The sequence below is a fragment of the Artemia franciscana genome, chromosome 13 (genome assembly GCF_032884065.1).
Source record: "Artemia franciscana chromosome 13, ASM3288406v1, whole genome shotgun sequence".
NCBI classification, from domain to species: Eukaryota; Metazoa; Arthropoda; class Branchiopoda; order Anostraca; family Artemiidae; genus Artemia; species Artemia franciscana.
The window spans coordinates 43,576,100-43,599,672 of record NC_088875.1 but is presented as its reverse complement, the minus strand read 5'-3'; the positions used below and the strand labels follow the sequence as shown (position 1 = coordinate 43,599,672).

Genomic DNA, 23,573 nt, shown 5'->3' with positions numbered 1-23,573 from the left:
CCTTTTTTTCTTTTTAGTTTTTTATTGGTTTTTACCTTTATGTTAGCTTATTTTTCAGTTTTTCCTTTTTTTTAGTTTTTTTTTATTTTTTATTTTTTTTAGTTTTTTACCTTTTTTTAGTTTTTTTAGTTTTTTTTAGTTTTTTAGCTTTTTTACTTTTTTTATTAGTTTTTAGTTTTTTTGTAGTTTTTGCCTTTTTTTAGTTTTTTTAGTTTTTTAGCTTTTTTATTAGTTTTTAGTTTTTTTTGTAGTTTTTGCCTTTTTTTAGTTTTTTTAGTTTTTTAGCTTTTTTATTTTTTTTATTAGTTTTTAGTTTTTTTTGTAGTTTTTGCCTTTTTTTTAGTTTTTTCAGTTTTGACGTCACCTGATCCAGTTTTTTCAGGTGACGTCACCTGATCCATCCACAGACAGACAGACAACTTATTTTTATATATATATATATATATATATATATATATATATATATATATATATATATATATATATCTATATATATATATATATACGGAAGTCATGGCCAATTGACGAAAAAAGCCAAGACAAATTGTCCAGGTTAATTTTACCCCAGGTTAATATATATATATATATATATATATATATATATATATATATATATATATATATATATATATATATGTTCCAGCTTGTTTCCGAATAATTGTTTTCGCTTTTTGTTGCATAATTCAGTAACATCCAGTAGCATCCCATTGCGTATATCCTAAATTATATAAATTGCACAATAGCATAATTATAGTGTTATTCGTTTGTTTCAACTCAGGGGATGGCAAATAAGCATTTCCAATTGTATTTTAAAATTCTGGTGTGAATTCAACTTCCCCTTCCTTTGTATCCTTCACAGAATTATAACTTTTATAGGAGTCTATTCCTCTGGGAGTCGATCGACAATTATAGCATTCATTTCACTTACTTCTCTTTTGAGTGGCGCTAAAATAATGCGTTCCTTCATCAAGGAGGCACACTCGTGCCTCTATAAAGAGGCGACACACGACAATGTTAAGCGATCTTCGGTTCCAGTGGTCGCAGAGGGATGGGGAGGGATGCATTTCGTAGCCCGAGCTCCAACTAAGAAAACTGCAAAATTTCATCCCCCTCCAACTTTTCCTTCATGGGGAAAATCTGGCCGAAAGTTTCGACTCGTCAACCCCAGCCCCCCTTTAACATTGTCAGATCGGGCTGAAATTCACAAGTTAAGGTCCCCTAGGGCCCAGGAGCTTATCCGCGAAATTTCAGCTCGATCCGATAACTCCTTCCCTGTTTTCCAGAAACCACGCATAGCCACTTAAAATTCATTTACTTTTTTTTCCTAGACGCCTACAGGTCACATCCGACATCGGATCTGGGTGTACGAAGACTCATTCGATGCGGAATTCTCTGAGTAATTTTCCTGGAAAGTTTCGTAGGAAAATCTTAACCCCCCGAAAGTTTCGACCCTCCAACCCCCCCCCCCCCCTTTTAACGTTGTCTGATCGGGCTGAAATTCACAAGTTAAGGTCCCCCACGGCCCAGGAGCTTATCCGCGAAATTTCAGCTCGATTCGATAACTCCTTCCCTGTTTTCCAGAAACCACGCATTAGCTACTTAATTAACGGATTTCTCTCCATAAGAGCCCATGTTAATTTGAAATTTTTAAAAGTTATTGAGAAGTTATATTTACACACATGCAAGTGTTTAGCTCAGTCGGTATAGCGTGGGACTCTTAATCCTTGGGTCAAGGGTTCAAGTCCCTTACGGGCGGTTTTTTTCACAACATCAAAAAAATTTTGATAACACCTGGACAGCTTATCATTTGAGAGATAACAGAATATTAGCTTCTTATGAGCAAAAGAAACATTTCGGTCATTCTATCTATTTTTTTTTCTATTTTATACAATGATTTAAAAGCGGGGGGGGGGGGCGGCAGCCACCCAAGTTCCTCTCCTAATTCCTGTATGAGGAGTACAGGAATTATTAAATTACATCCACCATGGATTGTAGAAAAACGTACAGAAATAATATGAAAAAAACTTCGTTTTCTTAAAGAGTTAAAGAGGCTGCGTCCCAAAGTCGAACCTTAAAACGTACAGGAATTAGAAGAGGCAGTTGGGGGGCTGCCGCCCCCCAAACCCCCAGCTTTTAAAGACTATTTTGTACAGGTTTTTTGTTTTTTTGCTAACCCCCCGCTCTTGGCTTCGGAAAGGCCCTCTTTTAATTAACAAAAAATTGAAATGAATGAATAATGGAACAACTTCGAAAAATGTTAAACACAAGAGGACAGGAGAACCATTGCGCCAAAACTAGTAATTAGTAACAATGAAGTCCCCCCACAAAAAAAAACCTGTACAAAAGAGTCTTTAAAAGCTGGGGGTTTGGGGGGCGGCAGCCCCCCAACTGCCTCTTCTAATTCCTGTACGTTTTAAGGTTCGACTTTGGGACGCAGCCTCTTTAACTCTTTAAGAAAACGAAGTTTTTTTCATATTATTCCATTTAAAGCCAAGGGTGGCAAGTCAAAATTTTGTAATTTCGTCAAAATACTGGGGAAGGGGGGCAGAGTTGGAGCCAGTTTTTCCCAAATAAAGTAAAAATGACAGTGAAAACTGGAAAATGAGTCATATTTTATCCTAAAGGTAAAGAACTACTAAAGAATACTGACCTGTTTCTCTGGATACCTGATTTATGCAGGCTTATCTTAATTTTGACAAGATTATCTTGCAGAAATTAAATTTCAGCTGAGGGGAAATGAGGTCTTAGAGCAAATTTGGGTCTGGAGAGGGCAGTTTCCTCCTCCCCGTGATCCATAGCAAATTACGCCCCTGTAGAAATTCCCATTAAATTGAACAATGTTGTGAATTTAATTCTCCATCCTGTTTATCTCTCACATAATTTTGGATTTATAGCCACGTTAAGATTAACGGCCTGAAACAATGATCTAGCTCATCGTGACAAAAAAGATCACGAGCTTGGGAATTAATTTAGAGCCTCAGTTTTGGAAAAACATTTTTTTATGCGAATGACGTTCATATGCGTTTAAAAAGCAAAAACAAACAATTTTGTCGGGAATTGAAAATTTACTAATTACAGTAAACACCATAGATTTTATAGCAAACAAATATGCTATTATTACAACTCCTGAAGTCAAATTCAAAAATAGCCTGGCGTCAGGGTTTTTCCATCGCTTACATTTTGTAACCATTTTTGGAACACTTCCGAGTTTCTGGATCATTCAAAGTGCCATATGCTAAGATGAATAATTTGCTAGCTGAAACACAAATATATTATATTTTTTTTGCTTCAGTTCTCTTTCCAATTATAATTAAATAAAAAAAAACAATTTTATTTTAACTGCAAGTAAGGAGCGACATTAAAACTTAAAACGAACTGAAATTATTCCGTATGTAGAAGTGGTTGTCCCCTCCTTTACGCTATAGTTTGACTCTTTGTCGCAACTCCACTTTTTAAAGCAATAAAAAACTTTAAAAAGGAGGGAATAATTCCTTTCATATACGGAACAATTTCTTTTCGTTTTAAGTTAAACGTTTTTGTTAGTAGGAAACATACTTACGTTACGAATGAACTTACGTAACAAACTTCTATATTTGTGTATTTTTATTACGTATATGATGGGGCTCACCCATTCGTCAATAGTTCGCTCTTTACACTAAAGCTTGATTTTTGTCCTAAGTCTTCAAGAATGACCATTGAATCACAAAGGCCGTAGAATAAATAGTTGAAATTACAAAAAGTGCTTTGGCGTAAAGAGCAAGGTTTTTCGGAGGAGATGAGCCCCCTTATACACGGAATATTTTATGCTCGTTTTAAGTTTTAATGCTGCTCGTTACTTCCAGTTGAAAAAAATTATTAATTTTATGATTTTTTTTTTTTAATAATGCTAGAAAATCTTGCGCCCCCTTCATGGAAATTCTCTTCCTTCACGATAAATTCCTCCATGTAAGATCCTCCCACTTAACCACCAGGAGATTAAGCAGTCCCCAAAGATTTTGATCAAATCATCAAAAACTTTGATCTCGCGACTTTGGTAAAACAGTGTGCTTAGGAGGGGGCCTACATGCCCTCAAATGTTTTTGGTCACTTAAAAAAGGCACTAGAACTTTTAATTTTCGTTAGAATGAGCCATTTCGTGACATTCTAGGACCACTGGGTCGATACGATCACACCTAGAAAAAAAAACACACATTCGTGATTTGTCCTCTGGCAAAAAGTACAAATTTCCACATTTTTGTAGATAGGAGCTTGAAACCTCTATAGCAGGGATCTCGGATACGCTGAATGTGCTGTTGTGATTTTCGTTACGATTCTGTGACTTTTAGGGGGTGTTTCCCCCTATTTTCTAAAAGAAGGCAAATTTTCTCAGGCTTTTAACTTCTGAGGGGTAAGACTAAACGTGATGAAACTTATATATTTAAAATCAATGTTAAACTATGATTCTTTTGATGTAACCACTGGTATTAAAATTTTATTTTTTAGAGTATCGGTTACTATTGAGCCGGGTCGCTCCTGACTAAAGTTTGTTACTACGAACTGTTTGATAATCATTACCATCGATATTATGAGTTAGATTGACACATGAACGTAGTTTTGTAGTAGCTCTGAAGTTTCCCTCTGCAAAAAACACCCAAAATCAACCCAATTTTTTTTTAAGTTTTGAACAAAAAACACTAAACGCTTGAAAATAGACGTTATAAAATACTTGCTAATGGTATCTTATCAGATTCATTCGATGTAACTTGTGGGGTGCCCCAGGGATCAGTTCTTGGACCATTACTTTTTTTAATTTATGTGAATGAACTTTCGGCTCATATCCCCTTTGCATATATAATAAATTTTGCAGACGACACAGTACTATTTCTAACACATAAAAACCGTGAGCAACTAATTACAAACGCTGAAGTTTGCCTCCAGGCAGCAACCGAATTCTTTGAAGAGCGGTTGCTTTCCCTTAATACAAAAAAGACGAAGTATATCATTTTTAAACATGGAAATGACCCAGTTTACGATAGCAAGATAAATACGGCAGACCACGAAAAAATTGAAAGAGTTGACCACATTAAATATTTAGGTATAATAATTGATGAAAAGCTGGATTGGGCAATCCACATTAAATTTCTTTGTATGAAGCTGTCAAGAGCTGTTGGTATTCTCCATAGACTGAAATTTATTTTTCCCCATAAAATATTACTGATCCTATATTTTAGTCTATTCCACTCATATCTTTTATATGGAATAAGCATTTGGGCTTCAAATTATAAGTCAGAATGGAAGCAAGTTCAAATTCTTCAGAATAAAGCTATACGTGCAATTTGCAAGCTTGAGCCTCGTCAGAGTGTGAAGGCGTTTTTAATAAAACTTAAGATATTAAATGTGGCTCGACTTCGAGAAAAAAAGATTGCCGAAACCTTATATAAAGTAAGCACAAATACCGCACCTGAGTCGTTTATGTCAGTTTTTCGAAGGAATGATGAAATTCACCAACATGATACTCGGCATGCATCGCAACTAGTTACAGAAACGAGACGTCTCACGTCATCTGGTTTTTCAATTAGATTTACCGGACCAAAAATATGGAATTATTTGCCAAATACTTTGAGAAATGCTAATAGCCTACCAGAGTTTAAAAGTAAAATTAAAAGCTTCTTAATGGAAAACATTGAATTAGATCCTAATTTCTTTTACCGATAGTTCTCTATGTTTTGTTTTATTAATTTACGTTTGTTTTCTTTTCTTTTCCCTTCTTCTTCTTTTCTCTTCTTACCTTATAATTCTATTCTTGATGATTGAATGAATACTGTCACCCGTTACGGGCAGTTCTCTCTTAGGGTGTAGTTAGTTTATAGTGTGTGATTTGTTTTTTGTTAATAAACGAATTGAATTGAATTGAATAAATTTTATTGCATTTTTGAATTTGGCGTATGAGGTTGCATTAAGAAACTTGACACTCAATTAATTTTCTTGTGCTAAAAAATCTATATATATAAAAATAATCTAATATAAAACAAAAATGTTGACAAAATTAATTTAAAAATCTGACTGTATTTTTCACCTATGCACAAGCTCTATTTCGATTGCATAGTTTTTTTTAAAGGACAGGACCAAGTTTTAAATTACTGCATATTGTTATCGCTTGCTACTACTTCTACTGTTTCTTCTACTGTTTTTACTAAAAGGATGCCATAGTGCTAAGCTACACGAGGCAAAAACAGCTGCTTAGGCCCTTCCTCCTCTCAAATATTGGCCTTCAGTACTTACATCCTCCAATAAAGCCTTTATTTCTTTGAGTCTTTTCTCCTAATCCCCTACTGTCCTATTTGAGAAACCCAGATAAATCCAAATTTGATTTCGCTCCAACTTGATTATCAGATTGCCTGATTTTTAGCTATTCGTAAATAATAAATCATTCGTAAGACTCGACTTTACCGTCTTGAACTATATTTCACCCCAGGCAGTGGGATAGAAGTCTTTTTCTTATAGCCTTTTTTTATACCCTGTTTTTTGTTTTAAACACAGCTTCTTATTTGATTTTTTTTTCATAGAAAGATTCTAAAATCTGCGACTTTTCTTCAACTCGCGTTTGCTATTTTAAATGGTGTAAGTTTTTACTTGTTTTTACAGTTTGTTTATACTGAATTAGTTTAGAGATTTAGAATTAAACAGCTGTTGGAATTTACGATGATAAAGATAGATACTTTGTATCGTAAGTCTGAAAATATTCTCTGTACATAAACTTTTCCCTTTTATCTGGATTTCAATAATGTTTGATATTGATTTTTATTCTTTTGCGTATCTTATTTATGTTTTTGAGCCTATTTCAAACCATTACTTTGTTTCGTTTGTTCTTCTGTAATTTCGTTTTAGTGTTTTACTTACTCCTCGTTTTTTAAAGAAACTCAAAAATAAATATACGCCCTGCATCTCAAGAAATGAAGTTAGGTTAATTCTAATAAAATATACTTCAGTATGATACAATTATAATACTTTAGTAACAAATTTAGTTTCTAGAAACAAATTTAGTTTCTCTTTAGAAGCAAATGCAGATATACGGGAATTTGCCTTTTGCAATAAGAAATGACCTTTTTTGCTTTTAACATAGCCTCTAAGATATGCTTGTTAAGACGTCACCGAGTTAGTTATTTAGTATGCCTTTAAAGTGTTGGGATTAAAAGGGCTGTATTTTGGTTCCTCTCTTTAGGCAGCTACCCAAAGGAACTACAGATCTAATGAACACGTGGACTTTGAACAAGACATTTTTTTTCTTTTTTTATGGCAGAAACACTGCTTAGAGCTCAGATAAGAGTTACTACTTCTAACAACTCAGTGCAGCACCAAGCCACCTGAGACCAGTACAGGTTCTGCACGCTACTCCTCCATCCTAATTTATTCTAATCTGTCCTTGCCTATCAAGAAGCTCTAATTTTCCTTACTCCCTCTATAAATCTCATTCAGAATGACATGCTTTTTGCTTGGCCCTGGATGGAATGCTGAAAGAATAGACAAAAGTGTATAAGAATGAGCCTTCTATCATCAAAAGATTCTGAACTAGTAGGAGAAAAAATGCATAATAAAAATATTAGTTGAAACAGCTGATTAAAAATGCATGAAATATCAATTAAAATTATCAAGAAAAAATCACAAGAAAAATCTATTAATTAAAAAAGTTGACATACGTCCTTTCATGGTTAAGCTTTTCATTGAAGGGTTTCCGATGTGTTTATGAAAATAGAGGCTTAAATACCATCTTAAAGAAAACTTTCGCAACAGTAGAAAAGAATATAAATGTTTCTTTTTCAGGTAATAATTGACCAGCCTCAACCTTTAACTCAGGCGTTGATTGGTGTTTCTGGATATGCTAGAAGACTCTGTGAGTCCCTTGGTAGAGAATGTGCCACAGACCCAGAAATTCAAGTCTTCACGGTGAAGATAAGTAAGCACCTTGGAAATAAGTGCCAAGCCAAAGATGTCATAGAGGAGAAAAGGGTAATCGAAAAATTCGTGCTATGAGGTGTTTTGAACCCTGTTGTAAATGAAAATGAACTTAATTTTTAACTTTTTGTACCGATAAACTTGATTTAAGACCCCACCCTTTTTTTAAGGGTTTTGTCGTCATTTGTTTTTATTATGATTAGTGACGGTGAATAGGGTTATAAGGTATTCAACAGTCAGTGGCGTCAATTCACTAAAATATAGGTGAGGAGTGAGGGTGGGGGAATATGTTTGTAAAAATCCAGGGGGAGCAATTTTTGCGTTTTTTTTCATTTTTTTCAATAAAATTCTAGAAAGGTATAATTTCAAATTCTAGGGAGCAAATTAAAGAGCTAAAAAGTGTTTCCTTCGCCCCAGGGAAAAAGAAAAAAGAACTAAAAATGACATAGACTAATAATTGAAATGATACAAGGGAGGAAAGACTGATATAGTGGTTCTTTTTGCACGTTCGCTGGTTCATGAGATGCCAGCAAAATGAATTTGTCAACCTTTAACGAAGTAGGAAATCCAGTGAAGAGGAGTAAAGGGCAACCGCTAAACTTTTAAAAGAGTTTTACTTTTGAAAACAATTATGAATCAAAGGATAGTTCACCATTGCAGGGCTGCCACAAAGTCCCCAAAGTCCCTGGAAGTCCCTAAATCTGGCTTCGGTCCCTTTGGTCCCTAAATTAGTGCTTAGGTCCCCTAAGATTTTCTTCTGATCAATATTCTTTCATATTAGCTGAACATCTTATCTATAAGTGATGGAAGCCACTGTGCAAGGTATGGTGTTTCAGTTTTGGTTTCATGTAAGTGATTTTCAACATGTGTTCTTATGGTCATACCATAATCCTGTTTCTTGGCTACAGCGTTACTGTCTGAATGAAAGAGACTATAAAGTAGCGAAAAGGGTTGACACCCTGTGCCTCTGGATTCATCTTAGGATTTTTTACCCTAGCTTTCAGGAGATTTAATTCTTTGTCAGTGTTATGCTAGATACGTGGTCCAAGCTAGCCTTGAATTCTAAGGGGCTGATTATTTTGTCAGTATTATACAAGATGCGTTTTTTTTTACCCTAGCTTCCTGGATTTTTTTCAGTGTTTTTTTTTTTTATTATTTTTTCAGTGTTTTACAAGATATGTAGGCCAGTCTTGGATTTTAGGGAGTTGAGGGGTAATAGCCTCTTGGAATAACTGCTCTTATCTTCTCTTCTTTTTTCAGGCTTAACAGTAACTGAATTTAAATAGGAAAGCGCAAGATTCAGAATGTTTTGCTTGAGCAGAAAGACGAAAAATGGCATCAAATGCAAGAGTGGTGAAGAGCGGTCCCAGGAGATGTACACTTGTTCTACTGTGTTATTTTCAATCCATTACTTGCTTGTCAGAAAGGTTGTTAATCTCTACTGCAGCACTCTCGGACTGGAGAACATAAGAAAAATATCCAGACCAAGCTCAAACCCAATCAAATTCGCTTGACTTCAGCCTACAGCTGCGCCCTGGAAGGTAATCAAACTAGGAATTATGCTTACTCAGTAAACGAGCAAACAGTGATAGGCGAAATTACATGGGCTCTAAAGATGATTGAATCTGACTACTCCGGTAATTTGGCTAACAGAATAGCAGAAGTCTTCAAGAAAATGTTAAAGAATCCAGTTCTTAATAATTTCTCCATCGGCCTAACCAAGTTTACAAACCTGTTGAACGAAGCACTTGGACCACATTTTCAGAAGATTACATTGGAGGAAATTGGTAATAGTTATTATGTGATAGAATTTGATGAAACTACCATCAGCAAAAGCAAAAAGAAGTTGCAGATTAGAATCCGTTTCTGGTCTGAAAAGATGAATCAGGCAGTAGAGGCATTTGAAGACTTGTTTTTTAGGTCGTCCCACTGCAGAGGACCTAAAATAGTAAATTCTGAACGCAATTAATGGTAGTAGTTTGTCCCTCTCTAAGCTGCTCACTTTGAGTAGTGACAGCCCGAACGTGAATAACAAACTGTTCTGACTGATGGACAGTGAGAAACTTAAGGTAACAAATGGTGACAGACTTTTAGACATTGGCACCTGTAGAATCCACAATGAACACAACGCCTTTCATAAAAGCCTAGGAGAGGTTGGGGAGACTTGCTCTGATCTCATTGTGAAGGTGTATTTCTTTTTATCGTGGGTGGCCTGCCCAGTTGGAACACTATTCAAAAATCCAAAACTGGTGTTCCCAGGTCAAACTTTGTCAAACTTGTACCAACCCGATGGCTATCAACTGGTTTTGCTGCTGCTAGGATGAATGAGGAGTGGCCAGCTATTGTCGAGTATTTTACCGTCTTGTTTCCGAAGACAAATGCTAGTTTGATGAGGTTGAACGCACATTAAGAGATTGCAAAACTCCTGAAGCCGTTCACTTTGAAAGCAGAGTTTCAGTTCATTACTGACCATTTTAGTCTTTTTACTCGGTTTACTTTGAAGTTTCAGCTTGAAGAACTGTTTGTAATTGAAATATTTATAGAGCTGGAGCTTCTTGTTCGGACGCTTGCTGTGCGTATCTTGGGAGCCGAAGCAGCTCAGAAACTGTTAGAAGACTTGAGTCCAAGACTGCTCAAAGATGACGAAAATATACTTTCTCTGTTGGAAGTCGCTGCCTCTCGAAGTGACGAAGTTCAGAACTGTCTCAGAGCTACTGACGACCTTTTAATAAGTCTGTTTTTCTGAGTGTACATAATTGCAATGCGTTGGCTGCAAAGTACATTTTAAAGCAAGCTTTGAACGGAGAATTCACTACGCGTCGGCTGCAAAGTACATTTTAAAGCAAGCTTTGAATGGAGAAGCTTCCTGAAAAGCTTGTCTTTCTTAAACCCAAGCCAGTTTTGGAAGTCGAATTCTGTTCCAGATTTGTTGTATGTCCCCCAAAAACTGGCAATCCCAGTAAAAGATGATTTGCTCCAAGATGAGTTTAAGTTAGTTCAAATGAATCAGTTGCCATCTGTGCCGGCAAGGATAGATGAAAGATGGAATTTACTTATTGAAGATGGGAAGTGTCCAAATTTGGTTGTTGTGTTGAAGAATAAGTTGAATATTTCTCATGGCTCGGCCAGTGTTGAGCCGGTTTTTCACTGTCTGGGAGGATTCTCAGTGAGCAGAGAGCATCCACGAATGAGTGCACATTAAATTTTATGCTTTTTGTTGCTGAAAGGTTACGTCGAGCTGGTGAGAGTGCTCGAAAGTTTTGTGCTACTGAAGATTTTATAAAGCTTGTCAAGTCAGCACGGTAGAGCTATCAAAACTATCTGGAACGGGAGAAGAAGTTGATAAGAAATGGCGTAGAAGAACGGCACAAGCTGGAAAAAGAAGAACAGCAAAAGCAGCAGCTAGTCTCTGAAATGTCGTCAAAGAAAAAAAATGATAAGACCCTTGAGGAGACTTTGAAAAAGAAAAAGGAAGTATTCAGTAGTAAGGAAAAAGCAACTGTTCAGATGCTTCAAGAAGCAAGGAATTGACTGAAGAAAGGACTTCAGAAGAACAAAATGGTAGAAATCCAGCTTACTCAGGCAATGCTAGATGGATCATTAGCACTCGAGGTCAAGACCGAAGGCTTCGACCAAGTCTGCTGATTTTTGAATTAGAATGGAATAGTTGTGAGCATCAAGTTCATGAACTGATTGTAGAAAAAGCCAAGACAGAACGACGTGATGAACGAAAAAAATTTCCTAAGATCTTGAAAGCACGCAGACGGCAATCCAGAAGAGGGAGCAGCTGCTCATAACTAGTCTTTTGAAACATTTAGAAAAGCGAGAAATGTGTTTTACTTTTATATTTTTTACTTATATTTCTGAAATAAAAATACAGAATCAAAATTAAAACTAGAAAAGAAATATTGAAAGGTGTTGTGGAAAGACAAATCTGCTCTATAGCCATTTTGGGATTTGAAAAAATTCTAGGTGATATAATTTCTTAGCATCCCTGGCCTCTGATCTTAGCTTTCAAAGGGCATACGGAACATCTGTATTATAGGTTTGGTAGTAACGACCGTAGATCCCTAAAAGTCTCTTCGGTTCCAAAATATCCCTATGTCCCAATGTTCGTGCCGCCAAACTAGTGGCAGCCCTGCTATTGTTTTATTTGGTGACTTTAATTGTTAAGAATGAAAATGATCTTTGTTTAAACCATGAAAATGGCCTGATGATTATCTTATATGCTGAAAAGACGGCATGAATAGCTACCTGGGAAAAATGTATTAATTAAATTTCAAAAGTTTAAATTTAAGTTGTTAACTTTTCCATAGTGTTCCCTATACTTAACTAATAGTAAATCTCATATAGAGCCTGAATCTACACATCACTTCCACCGTTACGTGCTTTGCTCCACAAGGCTACCTAGCCTAGTCTTATTTCCGTTGCGTTTTGTAAAAAGGGTTTAAGTCAGCTTTTCTCAGAAAATTAGTTAAGCAAATGACAAAAAACAAACACAGATCCGCTGATTGGCCTTATCAAAATGGGCTTATCTTTAATTCTCACTGAGTAATAAATTTCCCTAAAAGGGTATAAGCTGCTTAACTTCTAAGTTATGAACAATTCAGCTATTTGGCTATTTCCATTGAATTTGGACTGAAAAGTTACCTAGAAATGAGTCTTTAAAGTTTCGATTTTATTAATTTTTTATCTGTGAGAGATTTTTTCAATGTGCGTTCATTTCAATTTGCTCTCCTGTAAAATTACGAAAATTGGAGACTTTTTGCAATACATCACAGATTTTTTCACTGTGTGTTTTCTCTCATTTTGCTTTCCTGTAAAATTAGGAAAAGTGGACTTCAAGACTTTCTTGCAAAACGCCACAGATACTAGGGTGATAGGTTCTACGATGTAATGCTTACGTATTACTAATGGTACGTGTACGTTTTACGGTGTGCTGCTTATCCAGAATACAGGATATTATTTATTAAAAAAATTATGTTGTTTAATAAAGAAATTATTTATATTTATATAATATCCAAAATACAGGTCGGAAAAATAGTATCAATCACATTTTTATCGTTACAAGTGACAGTGAACAGTCTGGTCACCACTTATTCACCTGTTCGGAAAAATACTTTTTGGGTAAATAAGTCGGTCGACTCTCATGGTTTCTCTTATAAAGTACTTCTATTTCGTAAGATGCTTGTAATTTTTTTAAACAACCAAAAACAAATTAAAGTGCCAAGGATAGTGAAAATGAGATCTGATTCTTTGGATTAGTTAAGCAGAAATTCAGGCTAATGTATATATATCAGAAATTCAATTTTTGAATGCTTTTATGTGAAGTTATACAGTTTTTGCTATTAGCGGGTGGTAAACGTAATAAAAAGAAGCATGGGTGAACAGAAAAAAAGCGAAATGAATATGACACAAAACAGCTTAAGGACTTTATTTTTCAATTGAAGGTGTAGTGGTCTTGAGAATTCAAAAAAGTTCTAAAGCGCCTTGAATTTTTTACTGACGAAAAGCCATGTCAAATTAATAAAGTTTCACGGTATAATATCTTAACAAAGACGAGAATGTACCTTAATATTGTCAAAACTTTCGAACAACAAAAACAAAAGTTTTAAGAAATCACTGTTTCCAGGTGTAAATAGAGTTGACATGGGTCCAGGGGACAAACGGCTTTTTATTTTGTTGTCTTTTGGGTTCTAAGTAAATTTAGGGTTAGGTTATATTTGTTATAAGTGGTTGTGCTGGTAGGCTGGCACTGGTACCAGTAAGATTGGAAAAGGCCAGGTTTTGTGGAATCTAGTCGTTATTCTTTTTCCATGTTTCTATGGGTGGTGTCTATTACGATGAAATTGCTTAATTGCTTGTATTTCAAGGTATTTCTTTGATCGTATTTATTTTATAATATTTTATTATTATTATTTATCATTTCGTCAGTACACGGATGCTTCAGATGAAACAAATAAAACAGAAATGAGGCATAACTAATTGGCTCATGTTTTAATTACTAATTGAAACAATTACAATAATTAATTAACTTTTTTTGTATACTTTATAATGCTTCACTGGGTCCTAATATTAAATCAGTCAGATAAAGAAAATCAAAGATCTGTTTTTTAGATAATTTTATAGATTCTAACTGCTAAGTGGCCGCGAATTACTTTGGAAACTTCCTAGCAAGTTTGACCAGTTTTGACTAAAGAAAGCCAGCCCATAGTTTAATCAACCTCAGCAAGAATGACCAGCTATAATAGAAAATATTTCTATTCTCAGTTGTTTAAGTTGACTACTTTTATTCTATTTTCTCTTTGAATTATTTCGTCTTATAGATCCTGGCAACATTGAAAGCTCTTGGAAATATTGGTGGAGCTCACAAGGATGCACAAAACACCATCCGTGATTGTATTCAAGATCCATCTCTTCCTATTCAAACAAGGCTGGCTGCTTTACAGGCTGTGAGGTCGCGGGCTTGCGAAGTAAGTTGATTGGACAATGCTGAATTTTAATTTCATCAAAACATCCATTAAAGTCATAAATAGTTCATCCTCTTTTAATGAAATATTAGTAATTACAGCTTCGGAAAAAAAAGATTAAATTTGGTTATATATGGTGAAAAAAATACCTATCAAACTAGTTGCAAAACTAGTGCAGCATTATAAAATTATATTAGTTGCAAAACTAGTGTATTATAAATAATACAAATTTGCATCATAATTATATTAGTTGCAAAACTAGTGTATTATAAATGATACAAATTTGTTTCATACTTTGTTTTATTTTTTGTTATCTGAAGTTCGTCTCAGGATTTACAGAGTGTACTCTTCGAATTTTTATGTTTGGTCTATTGGCTTTTATTCTTTTTTTACCCTTTTGTTTTTCTAGACGTAATGAAAGTTTAGAAAATACAACTTAAAGAATACAATAACTTGTTCCAATACAATACACTATATACTACACAATTATTGGACAACAATTTGATTTTTTTATTTACAAGAAAAACAGGTAAAACCTTAATATATCTTGACTAAGTCGATTGTATTAATTTGTTCGCGTTGAAATAGCCCTTCATGACTCACATGGGTGGTTACCTTCCAAGATTAAACAACTTATTGGACACTAGGCTAATATCACGTTAGGTGTCACCTTCCAAGATCAAACAACTTCTTGGACACTAGGCTAATATAATAAATTATATCACCATAATAGTTGATTTTTATATCCACTATTCAAAAATTCGAAATGTAGATGGATATTCAAGCTCTGATCTAGCGTGAATGGCTTTCAAAAATCCTCTTTTAATTTTACTACTTTTCAAAATTATTGATTCCTCACCAAAATTCATATTTGTTACTGCTATGGACGTTTGGCTATTGACTTCTCCATAATGAAGTTTACAATTTTAAGTAGTGCCGAAGTCTACTTTGTTCTTCCTACGCTAAAAAAAAATTATACTCCGTAAGATGGCATATCGCCCAGTAAAGTCTCAAGTTATGCTAGGATGAAAGACTACGTGCAGTTTGAAAGATCCACTACTGTATTTTCTGTTCAGTTTGGCTTTACCTTGTTGATTAAAAAAAAAAAACAAATTTTTTAAATTGAAACTAAGGAGCGACATTAAAACTTAAAACGAACAGAAAATACTTCGTATATGAAAGGGGCTGCTTCCTCATCAATGCCCCGCTCTTTACGCTAAAGTTTGACTCTTTGTCTCGACTCTTCTTTTTAAAAGAGTAGAACATTTTAGCGTAAAAGAGATGTATGATGCTGAATTGTTATGAATGGAAAACATTGTCAAATTAGCTAATTAGCTTTTTGATTCATTCTTTTTAAAGTGCTAATACTGACCAAAGTGAGAAACTACTGTAATAACTTCGTATTCCTAACACAAAAAGGAAGACAATTCTTATCGACTACGATTGGGTGAAATTTTCCGTAACTAACCCGTATACTATTCAGCACGCCGGACGTAATAGTGGAGCAGGTAGTTGAAAGTGGTGTTGAAAAAGATAGAGCTAACCATTTGACACTTGTTGAACATGGCGTAGTTGAAGAACTCAAGCAAATAGGTGAAGCTTGTGGAGGACTTCCAAAACACAAAAATTCAAATTTGTTAACATTAACTGAAAGGCCTACTGCGAACTCTGCGGCTATAAGCAGTTCAAAATTTGCAATTGTAATATGTTTTGTCCAGCTAAGAAGCAGAATATCATTAGCATAAGCAATGTAGCTAATGCATAAACTATCATTGTAAAAAACTGGTGGTTGAAGACGTCGGAGACACAAAGCTAAAGCACACTCAAATATACTCGGAGATAACACGGCACCTTGTATAACGCCTTTTTTTAATAGAAATATGCTCCCCTACTGCGCCCTTCCACTTCACCCTAACCGAAGAATTAGCATACCAATGCTTAAGTATGGAAACAACAGAAAGGTTAACGCCAGACACCGCTAGAGAAAAAATAAACATTTGGATGCATTGAATTGTCAAAAGTACTAGATGTAAAGACAGTCAAACATTACAAGGAACTCTTTTGTTTCAGCCGACAAAAATGAAACAGGTTGTTTCATTAGCCGACCCATAATAAGGTGAGCTTGAATTCAGTCCATACCTTTTCTGAAACTCAGCTGGAACAGCGTAAAATCACACTTGGAGTTAATGGCTTGTAGAAGCACAAATTCAAATTGGTTACTAACAAATCAAGACACGCTGATAGGATGGTAATTAGAGCAAGCACTGGGGTCCTTATACCCATTAACAATGAAAGATATTCAACTGGACAAAAACTGTAAGGCACAATAGACTGTGCAAAGCACATCTGAAACAATAAATGCAATTCTTCAGTAGTTTGGGACAATCATAAGTGAAAAACTTGAAGCAAAGACCATCACTATCGAGAGACTGAGACCTATTCACTTTCTTAAGAGCTCGGAGTATAACACCAGTAAAAATAGGAGTAAAAATACAAGAGTAATAGATAAGGGTAAAAATAGGAGTAAGTCAGGAAAATAGAACGATAATCGGATGCCTATTATACTGAAGATAATTCTATAAGCTATTCTTTCTCAAGACGCTGACAACCTTGAGAATTTTTTTAGATTGTGTTAGCTTGGCTTTTGGCAACCTGGGTCCTGCTTTGTTTATATCGTGACTAAAAAGTATTGGTGTTATTTTAGCACGTTGTTTCACGATACAGCCTTGTGGTTTTTTAGTTATTCCTTGGACTTTATGAGATATTCTGAAACTAATTGTAACTGAAAAAAATCGTGCTTTCCTGAAGCCAAGCTTTTCTGAACATATCCTCCTTTTTTATTTCAAAAGAACTTGAAGGAATTTTAGGTTTTTGCAGTCAAAAGGGATTTTATAACAATTGATTATGATGTAATTACAAAGAATGTAAAAAAATTGCCATGCGACGCTAAAAAGAATTTTTTAAGCCCAATTCGAATAGGTCTATTCTAAAACACATTAGCGTATAAGTCAACACCAAAAACTCGTGATTCTCTCCACCAGATGACCAGCACACTAAAATCAAAACAGCAATTACTTTTTTTTCAATTTTTAAACTTGCTTTCTAGTTTTCTTATCCTTTATTTGGGAATTTTTAGAATTGATCCCTCAGCGATTCAGTTGGTTAAAGTAGAAATGTGAATAAAGGCCGCTCAAGAGCCATAATCATGACGTTAGGCTAAGACTACCTCTCTGGCTTAAACTAAACTGAAGTCTATTTTTTTATATTTTACCATTACTACTACATTAACTACGAATTCTACTACTGTTACTACTGCTGCTATTACTGATATCCGCAGAGTTCTTAAAACATTTTGTCTCCGGTTTTTGGGTTTTGATGTATAGTTAATTTGAAACTGGTATACTCTCAAGTTGCCCATAAATTGAAAAAAAATAACGTTTTTGTTTGTTGGTTGTTTCCAGGGGTAATGGTCTTGTTGGTAACAGGAGGAATTGTTGGTAGTATTGGCTGTTTTGACAGGAGCCGTGTAAGGGCAGGAGTTTTCATTTCTTTTTTCTTCTGTTTTCTTTCTTATCTTTTATTTATTTAATGATATTATATATGTTGGAGGGGTTGATGTACCCCAAATAAGTGAAAGCTTAAGGAGGGTTAGTTTTTTTGGGGATAGACCCTGTATTTAATCTTAATCGTAACTACTACTACTACTTCTACTATCACCATTACTATTTCTATCAACCCTACTACTGCTGATAACTCATCCCAACCCTAAGCCGCTTGAGGCTAATACAGGTGCATCCACCTCTCGTCCACCAAGATTTCTTTCAAATTTTTTAAAATTTATTCAAAATTAATGGCAATAGCTAATGATTTTTTAGCTATTGTCCTAATAAAAAAATAGTTTCAAAGATGCGGAAAAGATATTAGAGAAATGGAGGAAGGTTTGAGAAAAGACTTTAAAATTTTTGTAAGGTCGGGGTAGCTTTCATTTTGCACAAACATCACGCAATAGCAGTAGTTATTTCATGGCCACTCGTGAGCAGCGGCATATTTTCAGAACAATGAAGGGGGGGGGGGAATGCAAAGCCTTCTACGAAGTTCCTATTTCCGTTAAATTCTTTCAGATTATAATTCTTTCATATAATGTAAAACATAATGCAAATCTATAACAGTGCTTTCTTGTACCGTTGCCTTCTCTATTAAACAGTTCGGGGTAACGAACTGTAGTAAGGAGCAACCCGGCTCAATAGTAAACGAAACTCTAAAAAACGGGATTTTGATGCTAAAATATACATCAAAAGAATTAAATTTTCATGCTGCTTTTAAATATATAAGTTTCATCAAATTTAGTCTTTGTCATCAAAAGTTACGAGCCTGAAAAAATTTGCCTTATTTTAGAAAATAGGGGTAAACACCCCCTAAAAGTCACAGAATCTTAACGGAAATCACACCATCGCATTTGGCGTATCAGAGAAACCTACAGCAAAATTTTCAAGCTCCTATCTACAAAAATTTGGAATTTCGTATTTTTTGCCAGAAGACGAATCACGGGTGCGTGTTTATTTGTTTGTTAGTTTGTTTTGTTTTTTTTCTTTTCCTCAGGGGTTACCGTATCGACCTAGTGGTCCTAGAATGTCGCAAGAGGGCTCATTCTAACGGAAATGAAAAGTTCTAGTGCCCTTTTTAAGTGACGAAAAAAAATTGGAGGGCACCTAGGCCCCCTCCCACGCTCATTTTTCTCCAAAGTCAATAGATAAAAATTCTGAGATATCCATTTTGTTCCGCATAGTCAAAAACCATAATAACTATGTCTTTGGGAATGACTTACTCCCCCCAGTCCCGGGGGGAGGGGCTGCAAGTTACAAACTTCGACCAGTGTTTACATATAATAATGGTTATTGGGAAGTGTACAGTCGTTTTCAGGGGATTTTTTTTTGTTTTGAGGGTGGGGTTGAGGGGAGGGGGCTATGTGGGAGGATCTTTCTTCGGAAAAATATATCATGGGGGAACAGAAATTCAATGAAAAGGGCGCAGGATTTTCTAAAATTACTATAAAAAAAAACAATGAAAAAATATACATGGAAAAGTTTTTTCAATTGAAAGTAAAGGGTATCATTGAAACTTAAAACGAATAGAGATTATTACGGATATGAGGGGTTCTAAAAATACTTTAGCATAAAGAGCGAGGTATTTAGGAGGATATAAATACCTTGCTCTTTATGCTATAGTATTTTTAGTAATTTCAACAATTTATTCTACAGCCTTTCTGATTCAAGGGTCATTCTTAAAGAATAGGGACAAAACTTACGATTTAGCGTAAAGAACAAGGTATTAACGAGGGTACAAACCCCCTCATATACATAATAACAATTAAAGAATATAAAAGTTTGTTACGTATGTTAATTCTTAAGTTACGTATATTTTTACTAATAAAAAAATTCGTTAAAAATTAAAATTTATAGTTGCCTTTTTATTTAATCGAAAACTTGCATGGCAACTAGGCCTCCTTCCCCATCCCTTATTTCTCAAAATCGTCTGATCAAAACTAAGAGAAAGCCATTTAGCCAAAAAAGGAATTAATATGCAAATTTCATTTTAATAATTTATGTGTGGAGAGCCAAAATCAAACATGCATTAATTTAAAAACGTTCAGAAATTACATAAAAAAACTAGTGTTTTTAACTGAAAGTAAGGAGCGACATTAAAACTTAAAACGAACAGAAATTACTCCGTATATGAAATGGGTTATCCCCTCCGCAATCCCTCGCTCTTTACGCTAAAGCTTTCAATTGTTTTAAAAAGCAAAATTGTGGCAAAGAGTCAAACTTTAGCGTAAAGAGCGAGGGATTGCGGAGGGGACAACCCATTTCATATACGGAGTAATTTCTGTTCGTTTTAAGTTTTAATGTCGCCCCTTACTTTCAGTTAAAAAAACTAGTTTTTTTATGTAATAGCCTAAGAAAGCGGGTTTGGATCATGTTTTTCATACATCTTAGTGTTTGATATTAGTATTTCCATCCAAGCGAGGGTATTTCTTCCCATCGCCTTTACTTTCTCTGTCAAATACGGAAAGAAGTAGTATTTCCAAAAGGGGAAAGGCAAATATATTTGACGGGTATATGAAATTCAATGAATTTCATGTATTTGGAATTTGTGTTAAAGTAGGATTGTCTATCAAAGGTTTTTCGTGCCGGTATCTTCTGAACAAATGAATCAGAATAGACTAGGACTATTTCTGTGCTTATCCTTAGGGTTAATGTTAGGGTATGTTTTCAATTGCAGTCCTCTGATCTCCTCCTTTCAATATTGGCTAATTCAAATGAAAACGTCGAAATTCGTATTGCGTCATACCTTGGAGCAGTGAAATGCCCAACATACTCAACAATGAAAAAGGTACAGGAAGTTCTACAAAACGAACAAATTAATCAAGGTAAGACATGTAACATAGATGTAAGGCGTATCAGAACATTTTTTTTGTGTGATGGGGGGGGGGTGTGCTAAAATTGAGAAAAGGATATTTTATGTCACTATTTTTCGATTTCTCGAAGGATCTCCGAAAGAGTCTCTTTGGAAAAGAGTCCTCTCTCACTATACACTTCTCCATAAAAAACAACTAATATTTACCTAGGATCCACAAAACCGATCAGAAAGTGAACTTAGTCCGTCTCTTAGAAAGAAAAGCATGTAGCGTGATGTGCTTCTCATGTTACGTACGTAATTGTCTATGTTAAGATGCTTAAGTTATGATGTGTATAATCTTAGAGTGTATGACTTAAATTCTGTAAATCATCTTACTTAAAGCAAGTCCTTTCACACTGTCAAAACCCTTAAAACCATTATAGTTATCGTTTAAAATCAGCACAAGCAAACTGCTGAAAGATTAAAAATGTAGATTGGAGAGATTCTTGATCTGATCAAGTTTGAAAGGCTTTCAAAGAAAAGTTTATTATCCATATGTTTGTTTATTATCAAAAATGCTGTTTTAATTCGTAAGGTATGTCGTATTTTAGCAGTGATCATACCTATGACACATATGGTTATATTTCCGTAATCTTCATGGATTAAACCTCCAAACATATGTATTTTTTTCTCAAAAAGCTTTTTTTTTCTGCCAGAGTCTTTATACTCACTCATTTATTTTCTAGTTGGCTCGTTTATCCAAAGTCACTTGGACAATCTAAAATCCAGCTCTAGTCCCAGTAAGACAGAAATCAGGAAAATGGCTAGATCCGTATCCCATGGACGATCTTTCCCTTTCGATTTCAGGAAATTTTCGCGCAATTTGGAGTTTGACTATTTCTGTACTGAGAATAATGCAGGATGGGATGCAGATTTGAACATCATCTATTCCCCAGAATCATACTTACCAAGGTCTGCCTCGATGAATTTTACGTTGGATCTTTTTGGCCAATCGATGAATCTCTTTGAGGTAATATGCCTTATTTTTTTAATAAATTTTGATGTACCTAAAATAAGGATGCATGTGCCTTAGAACCAATGCAACAGCAAAAACACGTAAAAAAAAGACAGAAGGAGAAACGGAAGACTGTTTTCCTACATTAGTAATTAATATAGATCAGTACTTGAATGAGGCCTTAACCCTACTCATCCATACAATTATAATTAAGTCTCTTAATCTTCCGGGTATTTTCTGAATTTGGTTAGATTTAGCAGGTATTGTACAAGAGAGCACTTGTTTTCGACAGATTAACTCCGAAATTACCGGCCATCTCCTTAGACTTTCCGTATAGGACACGAAAATGCTCGTCATAACGCATTTTCCTCAGTTTGTTCTTTGTTGTGCTGATTAAAGTGCAAGCTTCTATGATGACCAGACTTGCTGCCTGTAGCTATTCAGACAGACGGTTTATCACTGCAAGAACTTTGTGAATGACATACAAACTGAATATTAAGGGAAACGACTCTAGCTAGTTCATAAGGCCCGTAGCTTCTGCCGCTATCTCGCTGTCAGAAAATTCTTGAGCTACTGATAGAACTGCGAGTATGCAGTCATATCTAACCAGAATCTTAGCCACTGATCTATACCAGTAAGACCAACTTTTCACTGCTGTCCTTTCAAGCGTTAGCACAGGCACATTAACAGTTTCCTGGGCTTCGACAAACAACTGGTATTGAATGTTGCTGTTGGAGACGTAACTGTAAACTGTTTGCAAAACTGAAAATACTGATGAAATTTTTTGTATTTTCTACATACAGTCACCAATGACAAGGTTAAATCTATGGGAATAATAGTGTGTGTACACCGCTTTTGTGGCTTTTTCCCGGAGACGGGCCTGTACTCCTGAAAAGTGTTTGCTCATTTCACTGGCCCCGTCATAGCACTGTCCAACACACTTTGACGAGTTCAGTCTGATACCCTTAATATCGTTGTAAATGAAGTCGGCCAAACTGTCAGTGTCAACCTTGCGCATGTGGTAGCAACCTATGGCCCTTTTTTTGATTTTCTATGTCGTGAACATAGCGCACTAAGATCTCGAGTTGTTCTTTTTTTAAGAGGTCTTTTTTCTCATCAGCAAGAACGGCAACATATTTTGCTTCTCTTGCTTCTTTCGTGATAGAACTTTTGATTTCATTTCCCATGACCTAGATGTAGTCGTTTTGTTACTCGTGTCACATTTAATGGGCATACGAGAGTTTTTCATCAAGTCCGGGTTGATTTCCGTTAAAAGATGTACTGTCTCTATGAAATTCCCTTGATTGGCACTAGACTCCCCTTCATCATGGCCATGAAATGCAAGACCTTGCCATCCAAGCTACTCTATAGTTTTTAATAGAGCTCTTACGTACTGTTTATTATCTAGTATTTCCTTTTTGCGTTTTTTGAAAAGGCATGACGTAACAGATTCGGCCACCTCCGTGTCAATAGCTTTGAACTGACTCAAAAAATGGTAAATGCTTTGTATCGGTCGCTGTTTTTCGTGCTGCCGTATCAGTTTAGAAATGTCTTTCCACTTTCTAAAGCCCATGTCAATGAATCCTCTAGCTCCATACCTTTTGCCTGGTCTTAGTGAGGATCCAATGAAATGTCGGCAATTGAAACAGAAAACTGAGTCCTGTTCTTTTTGAATATTCGAGCCACAGGTATGCCGAGAAATAGGAGCTATTAAATTTTCGCTTGAAATTCCTGATGGTAGTGACAGGATAGTCAGTCAA

General features: G+C 35.2%; 1 protein-coding gene across 1 annotated transcript in view; it reads left to right on the top strand.

Moving 5' to 3' along the window:
- LOC136034969 (apolipophorins-like) overlaps window positions 1-23,573 on the top strand; it is a 145,623-nt gene that overhangs the window by 10,007 nt on the left and 112,043 nt on the right. Inside the window, exons 3-6 of the mRNA XM_065716528.1 lie at window positions 7,801-7,986; window positions 14,259-14,405; window positions 20,682-20,829; window positions 21,545-21,828. Of these exons, the coding sequence (XP_065572600.1) occupies window positions 7,801-7,986; window positions 14,259-14,405; window positions 20,682-20,829; window positions 21,545-21,828 (765 nt within the window). The remainder of the gene's footprint in view (window positions 1-7,800; window positions 7,987-14,258; window positions 14,406-20,681; window positions 20,830-21,544; window positions 21,829-23,573) is intronic.